Source organism: Strigops habroptila, chromosome 7, assembly GCF_004027225.2.
Source record: "Strigops habroptila isolate Jane chromosome 7, bStrHab1.2.pri, whole genome shotgun sequence".
Lineage (NCBI taxonomy): Eukaryota > Metazoa > Chordata > Aves > Psittaciformes > Psittacidae > Strigops > Strigops habroptila.
This window is the reverse complement of record NC_044283.2, coordinates 1,559,297-1,574,286: the sequence shown is the minus strand read 5'-3', so window position 1 is coordinate 1,574,286 and position 14,990 is coordinate 1,559,297. Positions and strand designations below refer to the sequence as shown.

At 54.7% G+C, this 14,990-nt stretch overlaps 1 protein-coding gene across 1 annotated transcript; it reads right to left on the bottom strand.

The window, feature by feature from the left end:
* Positions 1–12,109: 12,109 nt before the first annotated feature.
* SPR (sepiapterin reductase) lies at positions 12,110–14,990 on the bottom strand. The gene is made up of 3 exons (XM_030491412.1): positions 14,641–14,990; positions 13,720–14,010; positions 12,110–13,579 (listed from the first exon to the last, which is right to left on the bottom strand). Exons 1-3 carry the CDS (start codon positions 14,981–14,983, stop codon positions 13,389–13,391), a joined length of 825 nt encoding a protein of 274 aa, XP_030347272.1. The 5' UTR covers positions 14,984–14,990; the 3' UTR covers positions 12,110–13,388.

Genomic DNA, 14,990 nt, shown 5'->3' with positions numbered 1-14,990 from the left:
CAGCCCCATCCATCAGCATCCTGGTTGGGCTCAAATCAGTGCCTGCGCTCAAATCAGTGCCTGGGCTCAAGTCACTGTGTGAGCTCAAATCAGTGCCTGGGCTCAAGTCACTGTCTGGGCTCAAATCACTGCCTAGACTCAGATCCCTGCCTGGACTAGGGTCCCTGCCGGCACCATCCTCCCCTGCAGCAGGAGCAGGCAGGCTCTGCTGGGGCCGGATCCGGCACACCGCTGGCAGGTGCTGTCCATCCTCCCCCTTGTTAATCTGTAACACATCAGCATCCAGCATCAAAGGGCAGAATGTGGAAAATCAGGCCCCGGGCCTCGGAGCGTGGCCACGGGCGCAGCTTGCTGGGATGTTAAAAGTTGACCAGACTTCAAAGTGCTGGATCATTTCCTCCCAACCTCTCCCACCTGCTCTTCCCATGGGCACAGCTCCTTCCCCTGCTTGGATTTCTTCTCATCAGCCTTCAAGTGTGGTCCCAAAGGGAAGAAGGGAGGAATGAGGCTGTATTTTGGGTTGGTAAGGAAGTCCGGAGCCTGCATGTCCCAGGCTGTTCCCCCCTTCCTGCTTCTCTGGCTTTTATTCTTTAGTATTTTACTTGGTTCAGGGATATTCTGGTTTGGGATAAGCTGTCCCTGCACAACCTGGTGGGCTTCAGCAGGTTATTCATCCCACCTTCCTCAGCTACCCTTTTTTAAGGTGGTTTTGTCAATTGGTCCATTGATAGTGGATGGATGGATGGATGGATGGATGGATGAATGGATGGATGAAGATGACATAGGAACAGTGGGGATGCTGGTAGATACGTACATAGACATGGATGGATGGATGGGAGAGAGCCATAGTCTATGGAGTCAGGCTGATATTGAGAGAGGATCCCACCACCTAGCCAGGGAATGGGAAGCCACCCAGATCACATTGCTACAGGCTGGAAGAGGTCAGTCCAACAAGGAAAGATGCTGCTGGTCCTCACCCACTTACCCAGTGGTCACACCGGCTTTTCCATGGGGGCCCTGCACAGATGTGGGCTGTGGTGTGGTGGGTCCTGGTGGGCTCCCAACATACTTAGAGGTGGGAGATCTTGAAGGCCATTCAGTGTGGACACAGCTGTGGCTTCGGTGGTTGCAGCCATGTGTCGTTAGTTGAAAGTGATGTGTAGAGATCAGGCACTTGGGGACCTTTCCCCTGACCTTGTCCCTGACTGTGTGGATCCCATGTCCCCTGTTTGCCCACAGGTGAGTGGGGCAATGAGCTGGTTCACCTACACCGGGACCCACAGAGGGCAGCAGCACCGAAACACGGGGGGTTTGGGTAGCATCTGCATCTCCTGTTTGTGACACGAATGATGCCACGGGGACCAGTAGCACACACAGCTCCATGGGTCCCATGGCCAGGAGCTCTGTGCTTTAGCAACTGTGATTCCTGGGAATGCTTTTGAGGCTTCACACCACTGGGAGCACTCAGTAGAGCTCAGTGGTGGTGTCTGGGTTCAGCCAGCCCTTCCCACTGCTTCTGGGGGTGAAGACTGGTCTCCCACCTAATGTCCCACCACGCACCTCTCTCCAGCACTATCAGATGTCACCTTAGGAATGCTTTTCCGTGCACAGCAGGGTCATCGTTGCAGCAAAAACATCTTTCTAGGAGAGCTTGGGGTATTTCAACACAGGAAATTACACTTCCAGCCCCGGGGAGGGTTTGGGTGCTCCTTTGGATGGCACCAGAGCATGACCCCACATCAGACCCCCCCCGGGCTCACACTGGCTTTGCTCCAGCAGTTAGGAAATCAAGATCCTCTGCAAGATTACAGCATTTCAGGGGCAAAGAAACCATGGGGAGAGGTGCCATCCTCACTCGGATGCTGTAAGAGTCCCTCCTAAACCCTGTGGGGATCACCCAGCATTATATTAGGGGAGATCAGCAGATTTGGTTCCCCCTCACCCCCACAAAATACCATTAAATGGCATCGAGACAGTGTATGAGCCTCTTACATATGTTGCTTATAGACGCCAAACTTATTAACACAATAAAACTGCTGCTAAGAAGCTTTCCTGCCTCTTTTCCCGCGTGGAGAGCATCAGTGTTGGAAGCACCTAAACCGCCTCGTATGGAAACATCCGGGGTTGCTTTTCATATGGCACCCAGGAAAATAAATATATGACTCAGCCAGGATCCCCCTTCCAGTGTTCCCAGGAGGGCAGGGAGATGGGGATACCCTGAAGAGGAGGGTTTAAAGCCAGTCTGGGGGGGAAGCATCTCATCCCACCTGATGCCTGGCTCGGAGGTGATGTGCATTGGGGTGATGCTGGGGCTTGTGGGGTCCTGGTGGTCTCCTCCAATGCACAATGTTCCAAATGGATGAATCTTCCTCCTGCTTCTTTTTGGAAGTGGTCGGAGGGGGACCCTGCTTGAGTCATGTATTTGTTTTCCTGGGTACCATATGAAAGGCAACCCCGGTTGTTTCCATATGAAGCAGCTTAGGTGCTTCCAACACTGACATCCTCCTGGAGAAAAATAGGCAGGAAAGCTTCTTAGCAGCAGTTTTATTGTGTTAATAAGTTTGGCGTCTATAAGCAACATATGTAAATGACTGATATACTGTCTTGATGCCATTTAACATTATGTTGCGGAGGTGAGCGGGAGCCAAGTCTGCAGCATCAAGACTAATACGTGAGGAGCTGCCAATTTTGGTGGGATCTTTCCTTCTTTTATTCCCCCCTTCTTTTTAATTCCATTTAAACCACTCAACAATCTTCCTGCGCCAAAATAATGACTCGGACCCTTCCGTCTCTGTTGCCGTTTCTTGGGAAATGGGTAAATATTGTGTTCATTCAGCTCATTCAGCTCAAGACCTCAGTGCTGGGATGGAAAATCCCAGCTTGTTTGGTATCCCCATCCCCATTGCAGTGGATAAGGAGAGGGGATGGGGAAAAGGGACGGCGAGGAAGGAGCAGAGCCACTGCCAAATGCAGCCCCGGCTGTCGGTAGAGGAGGTGCCAATGTCTCCACGGTTCCCCCTTCCCCAAGGAGGGGAAAAAAAACCAGAAGACAAGGGGAAAAAAAAGAATTCAATATAAAATCCGTGAGTTTCTCCCTCTTGCAAGTAATTTTCAGTTAATTTATGTTGAATCAATGGTTCCTTGCAGTCATATGGATGGCACGCTCCCAGCCATTATTAGTGTAAACAGATTTGTGAGCAGTATATTTAGCTGTTCCATATTGCTTTTAGGAAATGTGCACATTTCAATGGCGTATACTTAGAGAGGGCCATACCCTGCCACCGCTCTGCAGGTGGGGATGTGCTGTACGGAGGCTTCTGGTCTCCTCTTCCTCACCCGAGAGGAAGCCTTGAGCTGGCACAAGGGGCTTCGTCTGCCCTTTGAGGCAATGGGGGCTGTCAGCTCCTGTATATCCCATCTGTATTTCATCTGCTAAAAAAACCCTGGAAAACTTGGGGGTTGCTGGTGGGGATGGCTGGCTGAGGCCACACTTGTCCCTGTAGGTCACAGAGGCCAGATCCAGCTCATGAGCATGGGGACAGAGGTGTTTGTTTGCAGCAAGGGAGGTCTCTTGGGGTGGGTGCCCAGCATCATTTTGGTGCTCTGAGGCACACACCTATTCCTCAGAGCTCTGTGCCTCCTCACCAGCCTACAAGTGGGATAAGCTGAACCAGGGGTCAAGCACCATTGAGGGTGAATCCCAATGGGATTGGCCCCCTGTGTTGCCTGGGGTGGGCACTCACCCAGAGATCATGCCAGGATGCAGGTGTCACATCTACCCATGGACCGCGCTGAGATGCAGGTGTCGCATCCACCCATGGACCACATTGGGATGCAGGCGGCCCATCCAACAGCCATGCCATGGGTACGGGGCACAGCGGGCACATCCCTGCCATGGCAGGATGGATCTGGACCCACCCCCCCCCAACCTGAGCAGTTGATTTAAGGGAAGTTGTGCTTCAGGGAAGTGCCAATCCCAAGAGTTCTGGGGCCAGGATGTAAAACAGGCTAAAAAAGAACTCCCCACATTTCAACAGAAGGGGTGCAAAAGCCCAGCCCAACCGTGAAGGAGCCCTTCAAATCCTGTGGGATGGATTCTGCCGCTCAGCATCCTTCTGCTACTCCCCTTTTCTGTGCTATTGAGGAGGCTCCCCAGCAGCGAGCAGGATGAGTCCCTTCCCCATCTCCCCACCAGCTTCACACCACGCACACACCTCACCCACCCCCAAAATAACCCTGAAACGCCGGATCCAGAACCCGCTGATGGATCACACGTGCCGGGATGGCACGAAACGTGGGTGCAGCCCCTCTGCCAAAGGAACTGGGGCAGGAATGAGCCCTGGGGGGCTTTTGCTATTTTGATTTCCCTGCCGTATTGCCTGCGTGCCTGAAATAGCTGCCGGGAGCGGGCTGGCACGGGCGGCGCGGAGCATCGCCAGCATCCAGCGGGAAAGGATTTGGGCAACGTCTCACCATGGCTACCCGGGATAGGGAGAAGTATGCGGGCTCCAGGGGGGAGGGTGCCGGCCCCTTTCATGCAGGAGAAAGCCACGACATCAGGGCTCTGTTGTTGGATGTCACCGTCTCCCTCCCGCCAGCGTGAAAAATCAATTAGGAAGAATTAGCGACGTGTCAACAGGGGAGAAGGATGGGCCCCATCCTGCGCGGAGCAACATAGGTTCACCCAGGAGAAGGTGGCAGTGTCACCACTTCCTTGGCCATTCCCATGATGCCCCAGCACCCAAAGCCAGCCCAGGGGGCTATTTCCACACTGGGGGCTCATTTGTGCTTCATGCCACCCCAGCACTCCCTGCCTCAGTTTCCCCATCCCTGTGATGCAGCTTGGCTGGACCGCAGCCCCCAAGCCCTGCAGCATCACTGGATGGAGACCCCATTGGAGCCCATCCCTGTGGCTCCAGGACTGGAAGCAGTTCATTGGGAGCACAACTCGCCCTGCGTTGCTGCTTTTCCCACCTCTTTCTGTGTGCGTGTGTATATATATAAATAAGAAGGGGGGGGGGGAGGAGGAAAAATCCCAAACTCTGATTAAAATCCCCTTTTTTTATTCACCTGCCCATCTTTCCTGTCTCCGTCTCCCATTCTATCCAAACTCATAATTAATCGCTCAAGGCAAAAGTAATGAATGTTAATTGGCCATCTGTACAAAGACTAATTAAAATCTACCATGCTGGGGATTAAAACATACCTATAGCAACTGCCTGAATTGAGAATGAGACAGAGGAGAGATTGAGAAAACAGCTGAAAGGCTTGTGCAAAACGCAATCTCACTTAGGTGTGAGATGAGTTGCAACTCGGAGATCTGAGATGCTTTATTATTAAATTAAGAAAAAAAAAGGGGAAAAAAAAAAAAAGAAGGGGGGAGGAGGGGAAAAACTTCTGATGGGAGATGGTTTAATGGGAAGAAAGGCCGCGGGAGATTTCAAAGCAGAGTGACCCCCAACATTTCAGGTTTGGTTTGGATGAGGATAATGCCTCCTGCTCCCCTCCCCACCAGAGGAGATATTTTGTGGGGTTTTCAGCTTTTTAAGGGGTTTGGATGTGAAGAAAACACACCAGGAAGTGGGAAGCTGCTGGTTGGAAGAGGGAAAAGAAGCATCGAAAGCTGGATGGGGCTTGGAGCAACCTGCTCTAGTGGAAGGTGTCCCTGCCTGTGGAAGGGGGTTGGAACTGGATGAGCTTTAAGGTCCCTTCAACCCAAACCATTCCGTGATGATCCCCTGAATATGAAGGGCTGGGGATGGAGCCCTTGGCACCAGGCAATGGGCACCACTGTCTGGCTGGGTATCCAGTGGGATCCACATCCCGCTCTGCCCTGAAGCTGCAGCTCGCCCTCGGCTGCCCCGCTCCCTTCTTTGTCCTAAATCCAAGTCTTTTCAGGCCGGCCGCCTCTTTGTTGTGGGGAGGGTTTAGGAATAGCACAAAATGAATAAGCCAGTGCTAATTATTCCCGGGGCTGCTCCTCCTCCTCCTCACTGCGTCCCCAGTGAGCTCCCCGGCCCTCATCAAACACCCCCTGACCCTCCCTGTGCTGCACGTCAGGGACCAGCACGGAGCCTGGATCCATCCATCCTGCCTGGCTGAGGTGGTTCCTCCAGTGCTGGAGGTGGCAGGAGGTGCCCAGGGACAGAGGGCACCCCGAGGGATGTTGGCTGGAGGGTGTTGAGGAGGCTGGACCCTGTCTCCAAACAGGCCCCCCAGGCTCAGGGCAGCTCTGGCACGTGTGAGAGTGTAAAATGCTATTTGTTTTAAGCTAAAAAGGAAAAAGGTGCTTTTCCTCCAGTGCAAGCTGGGGGTGGGTTTCAACCAGACATCACCAACCTGCAGCTCCACTACCTTGTGCCCTTGAGCAGCTTCAGGTCGGGACTGTCCGCAACTATAGAACCACAGAATGGTTTGGGTCGAAGGGACCTTAAAGCTCCTCCAGTTCCAACCCCTGCCACCGGGCAGGGACACCTTCCACTAGAGCAGGTTGCTCCAAGCCCCTGTGTCCAACCTGGTCTTGAACACTTCCAGGGTTAAACTATCCCATGCACCAGCTCTGACACCACCAACCAACCTATTTTACCACCCCAGATCCCCAGTGCTCCACTCCAGGAGCAGCCGACCGCATCCCTGTACCCTTGTGATGCTGAGGAGCACCACTGCCTCCGACCATCCTTCCCGGGGGGGTTTTGGGGTTCAGGCCAGGGAGGCAGAGAGGAGGATGAGCATCCCCCCTCCCGTGAGTGTGCTGATGCTTTGCAGCCTTGCTGGAAGCACCCGGCTCTGCTCTTGTTTTCCCAGATTCCGCTGTGTTTACTCCCAACACGGGTGACCGCTGTGGCCCTATTACGGGAGCGGCTGACAGCTCGGCTGACAAGTGTGCTCGCAGCAGGAATGTGAATGCGGATCCTGGCCTCGCCGCGGTGCCTCGGCGGCAGCTTCGCCGGCACTGCCACGGGCAGGGGGATGTGACATCCCTAGGGAAGGAGATGCTCTGGGTTTCCCATGGGATGTGGTGCGGTGAGTGATGGGCGCAGCGTGGCTTGATCACCTTTACCTGGACTAGGAAAAGAGCCTCCCAGCATCCTAATGGGAAGGACAGGGATCAGCTGGGATTATTCAGTGCTCAGGGAAGCACTCAGCAAAGGAAGGTTTCAAAGCCAGGAGGAGGATGGTGGGCTGCAGACATGGCACAGGATGGGCTGTGGTGGAGGAACATGGATGTGCTGATCTAAATCAGTGGCTTTGATGAAGGAAAGGGGACAGGGAGCGGCCCAGTGTTGGGACCCCAAATCCCAGGGGAGACATGGAGGCAACTTGGCTACAGCCTGCCTTGTGCTCAGCACTTGATATGTGGGCAAGGTGGTGTGAAATGGACCCGGCTTCATCCCACATGGGCCAAAGGCTGGCTTTGGGGTGGTGCATAAAAAAACAGGGAAAACATCCTATTTCTGGGAGCTCTTTCCCACATCCTATTTCTGGAAGCTCCTTCCCACTGGGGTGGAGGTGGTCGTTGCTCTGCAGGGCCCAGTTCAATCGCTGGTGAATTCAATGGGTACAGGACAGCACTGGAAGCAATGCCAAAGCCAGGGATCCTGTGCTGGTCCTATCTTAGCACCCATCCCAGTGATTCCAGCTCTGTCCTTGCTGGATAAAGATGATTTAATTAATCCCAGACCATTTCTGCAATGTCCCCCCATTAACCTCCATAGCAGCCTAAATAATAACTCATTAAAGGCATTTGAAGCTCACAGGAACAGGACAGTTTACCAGCAAACCCGCTGCTCTTTGGCTCTAAACTGGGTTAATCTGTCATCTCTCCTTGCTGGACCAATGAGTCCCTCATTACTCATTAAATAGCTGCTCCAGGCCAGCCTGGAGCTGTTCCTTCTCCTTTCATAGTACTAAAGCCACCAAAAGCAAGGGACAGCATAGAGAGGAGATGAATGAAAGTAGGTCAGTGGGCTAAGAGTGAGGAATGCAAAGAGTTACAGGCGGGAGGATGCAAGAGCATCCTGAACAAGTGCTCGGTCTCGGGAAGAAGAGTCAGCGAGAACCATGCCAGCTCAGCAGAAAGGTGTTTATGTTCTAACCCACTCAGGCTCCGTGAACATCCACCAAATCCCAGCCACGGCCATGGGAAGCCCCTGCAAAGCTCCTGACTTGTCGCATAGGGAAGCAGGAGGATTTGGAGTGGCTGGTTGTGTGCCTTGGAGATATACAACTGGGTAGGGGCAATCCCAGGCACAGCTACAGGTTGGGCAGAGAAGTGATCCAGAGCAGCCTGAGGAGAAGGACTTGGGGGCATTGGGTGAGGAGAAGCTCCCCATGACCCAGCTTCAGTGTGCGCTTGAGCCCAGAACCCCCCCGTGTGCTGGGCTGCACCCCCAGAGCGTGAGCAGCAGCTCAGGGAGGGGATCCTGCCCCTCTGCTGCGCTCTGGGGAGACCCCCCCTGCAGTCCTGATCCAGCTCTGGGGCAGCAGCACAAGAGGGACGTGGAGCTGCTGGAGCGAGGCCAGAGGAGGCCCCGGAGCTGCTGCGAGGGCTGGAGCAGCTCTGCTCTGGAGCCAGGCTGAGAGAGCTGGGCTGGGGCAGCCTGGAGAAGAGAAGGCTCCTGAAGGGGACACCTTAGAGCAGCTCCAGTGCCTAAAGGGGCTCCAGGAAACCTGGAGAGGGGCTTTGGACAAGGGCCTGTAGGGACAGGCCAAGGGGAATGGCTTTAACCTGCCAGAGGGGAGATTGAGATGAGCTCTGAGGCAGAAGCTCTTCCCTGTGAGGGTGCTGAGGCGCTGGCACAGACTTTTCCCAGAGAAGCTGTGGCTGCCCCATCCCTGGCAGTGTTCAAGGCCAGGTTGGACACAGGGGCTTGGAGCAACCTGCTCTAGTGGAAGGTGTCCCTGCCCGTGGCAGGGGGTTGGGGCTGGATGAGCTTTAATGTCCCTTCCAACACAAACCAGGCTGGGATTCTATGATTCTGTGTGCATGGACCCTTCATGGGCATCTCAGGGGGCTCTGCACGCAGGATGGGGGTCCCTGGGTGGGACGCGTGGGCGCCACCAGACCTTTCCCCTTCAGAAGCACCTTTGCTGGAGGAGCAGCTCATTCACCTTTGGCCGGAGGCAGCAGCTTGTTTGTGAGCAAGGCGCCTGCTGGGCACTCAGTGTCCTGGCCAAAAGGCTCGTGCTCAGCATTTTTGGCCACTGGATGGGAAAATAAAGGTCATCGTCTCCCCTCTGCTGAGAAACCTTTAATAAGGGGCAGAGGAACCTGGCTGCAGCCTCTTGCCCTGCTGAGCCAGGGGCAACCCGGGGCAGAGGCTGAGATTTGGGAGGTCGTGGGGTGCATGATGGTTTTAATTTGGGAGGCTTTGGGGGGGATTTAGGAGGCTCATTCTCACTGCTGTGACAAGGACATGGTCATACACATGGAAACAAAACCCCAGCACTGACTTCAGCTCCTTTCATAACCCAATTCCCCATGTTTCACCACAGTACAAAGGGTGCAGTGTTTGCCCAGGAATGAGGAAGGGGTTAGAGGGGGTCCCATGGAGACCTGGGGCTGGCGCTTGGGCTGTGTCACCCCTGCACATCACACTGGCACTTCCATTCCTACCCCAAACTGCTACTGAGGCCATCGCAGGGGGTTTCTGTAGTGTTTTATAGGGATATCACACAGGGAGATGGTTTATAGGCATCTGCACAACTCGTGCTCCAGCTTTGTCTCCCTGTTTACCAGGGCTTAGGGAGACATCACATCACCTCAGCACCCATCCGCTACAGAAAACAGCAAGTAATTGGATTTCCTTATAAATATGCACTCTCAGAGCAAAAAGGGGATGTGATGTCTCATGGAGCCTTTGCAGCCCCACACTGGGAGAGTGGGGCTGGACAGCCCTTCCTGGGGCTCCCACAACCCCCAGGGGATTGCTTCAGGGATGAGATGGGAAGGAAAAGGGGGATAGGGAGGAAAAGGGATAAAATGCCCTGTGCAGTACCTTGCTGCAGGAGGCAGGGTGGGAAGCAGGTGAGGGGCAGACCCACTTGGAGGGACACCCCATGCTAGGAAGGGTTTTGGGCTTCAGAAGCCAAACTTTATCCCCCTCAGGGAGAATGTGGCTCCTGTCTGGGATGGAGGAGGTGGTGGCTCATTTCGGTGTGACCCCCTTCAGCTTTAGAGTTCATCCTTAGCCCATGGGAGAGCACTGCCCAAATATTGGGGCTCCCCATAGGGCAGGGCATGTTATTCCCATCGGATGTGCTTTGCCAGGTGGGCTGGGAGCTCGTGATTCTGAAATTAGGAAAGCTCAAAACCTCTTGGGTTTTAAACACCCCTTTTACTCCTTACTGAGCCTCTGGCACAGTCCCGCAGCTCCAGGACGTGGAGTCTTAATCAAAACCAAATGAGTTGCGCAGGAATCTGTGATGAGTTGGTGCAGAGGCAGGAGGGGAGCCCCAGTTTGTGTCCCGCTCCATCCCCACCGAGCTATTCCAGAGGCACCGACGCTCCCATCCTCAGGACTCAGCTCTGGCCGGTGTCCGTTACCCGGTCTCGGTACGCCCTCAGCTGGTCACAGAAAGTGCTAGAAAAGGGAAGAAAAAGACTTGGTATTATTTTGCCCATTGCATCTTACAGCACCCACCGGTTGTTGGTCAGACCCACGGGGCATGGAAACTGGGCCCGCTCCCTGGGCAGGGGATGCTGGTACCCACGGAATGCTGGTTCCCAGGGACACCAGCATCCCGTGGGTATCAGCATCTCCAGGGTACCAGGGGAGAGAGAAAAGGGAGAGAATAGTGACCCGGGTCCAAACATGAGACAGACATGAACCTGCTAGAGCAGGTTCAGAGGAGGCCTCGGAGCTGCTGCGAGGGCTGGAGCAGCTCTGCTCTGGAGCCAGGCTGAGAGAGCTGGGCTGGGGCAGCCTGGAGAAGAGAAGGCTCCTGAAGGGGAGCCCTTAGAGCAGCTCCAGTGCCTAAAGGGGCTCCAGGAAACCTGGAGAGGGACTTTGGACAAGGGCCTGGAGGGACAGGCCAAGGGGAATGGCTTTAACCTGCCAGAGGGGAGACTGAGATGAGCTCTGAGGCAGAAGCTCTTCCCTGTGAGGGTGCTGAGGCGCTGGCACAGACTTTTCCCAGAGAAGCTGTGGCTGCCCCATCCCTGGCAGTGTTCAAGGCCAGGTTGGACACAGGGGCTTGGAGCAACCTGCTCTAGTGGAAGGTGGCCCTACCCCTGGCAAGGGGTTGGAACTGGAGGAGCTTTAAGGTCCATTAACCCAAATCATTTTATGAATTGATCCAGTCTCTCACTAATGATTTCATTAAAGTTCTGTGCAGCCTGACATAAGAACATGTATGATTGTTGCTGACACACCCCCAGCCACTGCAGTGGGGTCAGACCTCAAGTAAGTATGCGCAGTCCAAAAATCACCCTCCCCCTTGTACTTTGGCTTTTCATGTGTCTTACCTGAAGAGCCCACTGGCATCTCCCACCTGACTGGTACCAAATGGTCCTCATGCCCAGAGCAGCCCTGTCCCCTGCACTCTCCACCTCCTCTTGCAACATAGGGCTCTTTGAGCCTTTCAGAGGGCTTAACCTACCTCCATCCCAACTCCATGGTCCAAGTTCCTGTAAGGGGAGGATGTGGGACCCCAGGTCTGAGCCCTGAACTTATGTTTTTGTAGCAAGCCAGATTCCCAAAGAGGATTTCTGCCCAAGAGGGGATGGAACAAGCCCGTAGGGATGCAGGGTGAGGAGATGGCGGATTTTAACAGCAGCTGGTCCACCCAGGTTTCACAGACCACATGAAACACAACCAAGCATCAAACCCCAGAAGAACAACCCCATTGTCAGTGTAGTGAGCAGCAGAGGGGGCTTTGCTAATAATGAGTTTCACAAGCATAGAGGGAAGATGAAACCAAGCAGACTAGCTGGGGAGAAGTGTTTGTGGAGCTTGACAGGATTAAGTTAACACAGAGTTAATGAAACAGCTCAGAGATGGAAGAACAGGACTCCAAGAGGGCACACAGGGGCCTTGTCAGTGCTTAACCCAGGATCTCTCCTCCCATCCTCCCAAACCCCCACTTTTAATGATACAGAAGACCCAGACCAGACATGAAACTTTTAATGACTGCAGATCCAGGAGGATGAAATGTGAAGCACAGGGTTGAGGTATTGGACTGGAGAAGGTTGCTGGCACTGAGCACAGGGGGACACTGGGCATTTCCAGGGCACACAGGGGATGCCACTGGGCTTCAATGCAGCTCTCCTGCATCAACACACACTGCAGATAAGCAGCTTCCTAGAAGAGCAAATCTCCAAGTGTCCCCTGGAACCTGATGGAAAAAATGATGATAAAACCCCACAAGTAATTAAAAGGACAACCCAGGAGGGGCTGAATCCCAGATCCAGGCTTGGACCCACAACCTGTGAACAGGAAGATGGGATGAACTCAGGGCTGTGCCTCAGCTGTGCTCTAACCTGTGATTGGGCACAGGTTTATGGAAGCTGGTGACCCCACCAAGCCCCCCAAATTCACATCTCCTCCATTGGCAGCTCCCTCTCCTGGTCATCAATTGCCTTTGTGCAAAATAACCCACAGGGACAGGCTTTGCTCCACATCTTAATGCACAAAACTCACACAGGGACGATCCCAGAACTGCAGGAGCCAGGACAAGGCACTGGTGGCACAGGGAATGGAGAGTCAGGGCCCTGGGTATGGCTCTTTTGCCCTTTGGCGACTTGCTCTGGTGCTGAGCACACAGTTCCTGTGGAGCAACAGGGACAGACATTCAGCTCTAACCCTACTGTTGGCTTCTTTGAGACGTTCTGGGGTGGCTTTCGGACCTGGTCTCATGTGCCTTGGTACCTCCTTGGCTTGCACACAGTCCTGTGAAGGAGAGCTTTAACCCACCATTCCCATTCGCTTGGAAAAGGCATCTCTGCTCTCCCCTCCCCAGCAGCTGAGCAATCCCTGTTCCTGCCAGCGGGTACCCAGGAGGGCTCCACAGCTACAGCAAAGCAGTGACTGCCCCATCCCCATCGGGGCACTTGGAGTATTTTAAGGCACCCAGAGGCCTTTTCTTGAAAGCTGCACAGCACCCAGGACTCAAACAGGGTCACCAAGATGATCATGGCCATGAAGATGCTGCGAGGGCTGGAGCAGCTCTGCTCTGGAGCCAGGCTGAGAGAGCTGGGCTGGGGCAGCCTGGAGAAGAGAAGGCTCCTGAAGGGGAGACCTTAGAGCAGCTCCAGTGCCTAAAGGGGCTCCAGGAAACCTGGACTTTGGACAAGAGCCTGTAGGGACAAAACACTCTCTGATTCTATAACCAAACACAGGGCTCAGCAGAAAGCAAAGCAGGAAGGCAAAGGCAGAGGTGAGAGTAACTCAGATGTCATAGAAATCCACATGGGCACCAGAGGGGAAGGTGTCCTCCTCCAGGAGATTCACCAGCTTCTGGGCTGACACGGTGCAGTCTATCAGCTGCCTGTTCTCCTGCATGCTTTGGAAATGCTGACGCATCTCAGGGTCTCCAGTTTTAGTCCGGGCCAAGAGCTGCATGTCTGTGTCCAGGGGACCTGGCGAAAGAGCAACCAAAACCAAATCACATGAGGAGGAAGCAAAACCTGGGGCTCATTTCCCCTCTGTACCTGGTTTGGCTGCAGGAATCTTATCCATAAAGCCGGGAGAAAATTAACGAATGAGCTCCGCTCCTCACCCGGGGCATAGTTGAGGACACGGATATCCGGCTCCTCCAGTGCCAGCACTTGGAACATCATGTCCCGGGAAGCCTTCCCACTGCAGTATAGTGCCCAGCTCTTGAAGGGCTTCAAGGCACAGAGCGAGGAGATGTTCACCACAGTCCTGCTGGAGCCAGGCCTCTTCCCAAAGGCTTGCAGGGCAGTGGAGGTGAGGCAAAGTGCTGAGGTGATGTTGAAGGCAAAGTAGCTGTTGATCTCATCTGGGTCAGTGAGATCCAGGAAGGACTTGGAGATATCTCCGAGGGAACCTAAGAAGGAAGGACGCATGAGTTAAGAGCAGCCTTCCAATATCTGAAGGGGGCTACAAGGATGCCGGAGAGGGACTCTTCATCAGGGACTGCAGCGACAGGACAAGGGGTGATGTGTTTAAACTTAAACAGGGGAAGTTCAGGTTAGATATAAGGAAGAAGTTCTTCCCTGTGAGGGTGGCAAGACACTGGAACGGGTTGCCCAAAGAAGTGGTAAATACTCCATCCCTGGCAGTGTTCAAGGCCAGGCTGGACAGAGCCTTGGGTGACATGGCCTAGCGTGAGGTATCCCTGCCCATGGCAGGGAGTTCTAACTAGATGATCATAAGGTCCTTTCCAACCCAAACCATTTTATGATTCCACAACCAGCAAAGCACTATGGTCCTGGCAACAAACCATCCCTGCTCTGCTCCCCCAGTTCATTAATTTAATACAATAACAGGATCCAGGCAGGGTGAAATCCCTCCTGCTCCTTCCTTTATTTACTCGTTTTGCCTATTTACTAGCACCCAAAACACGGATCAAGCCTCGGTGTAGAACCAAGGGCTGGCTCGCCGGGGCTGAGTCCCGCTACCCCGAGGGGCAGCGAGCCCGGAAGCGGGGGAAAGGACGGAGGGTTCCCGTTGTTACCGGCGTTATTGACGAGGAGCAGGCGGCCGGGCGGCCCGGCGGGCAGCACCTCCCGCAGCGCAGCCGTCGCCTGCCGCAGCCCCTGCTCGCAGCCCAGGTCGGCGGCCACGCACTCCACCCGCAGCCCGGCGGCGCTGCCCCGCAGCTCGGCCGCCAGCTCGGCCAGCGGGGCCGCCGAGCGCGCCAGCAGCAGCAGCACCGAGCCCTCGCCGAAGCGTGGAGCCAACAGCCGCGCCAGGCTGCGGCCGAAGCCGCGGGAAGCGCCGGTCAGAACGCATGACACCGGGCCCCAGCGCCCGAGACCCGATCCCGGCCCCGATCCCTGCCCCGCTCCCGGCTCCATCCCTGCC

Bases quoted from the DNA above. Each gene is read 5' to 3' on its own strand.
- SPR (XM_030491412.1), bottom strand. From the start codon at position 14,983: ATGGAGCCGGGAGCGGGGCAGGGATCGGGGCCGGGATCGGGTCTCGGG. The intron at 14,011-14,640 runs GTAACAACGGGA...CTTCCTTCTTAG, and splicing joins GCTCCTCGTCAATAACGCCG to GTTCCCTCGGAGATATCTCC. The intron at 13,580-13,719 runs GTGAGGAGCGGA...CTCTTTCGCCAG, and splicing joins TGTCCTCAACTATGCCCCGG to GTCCCCTGGACACAGACATG.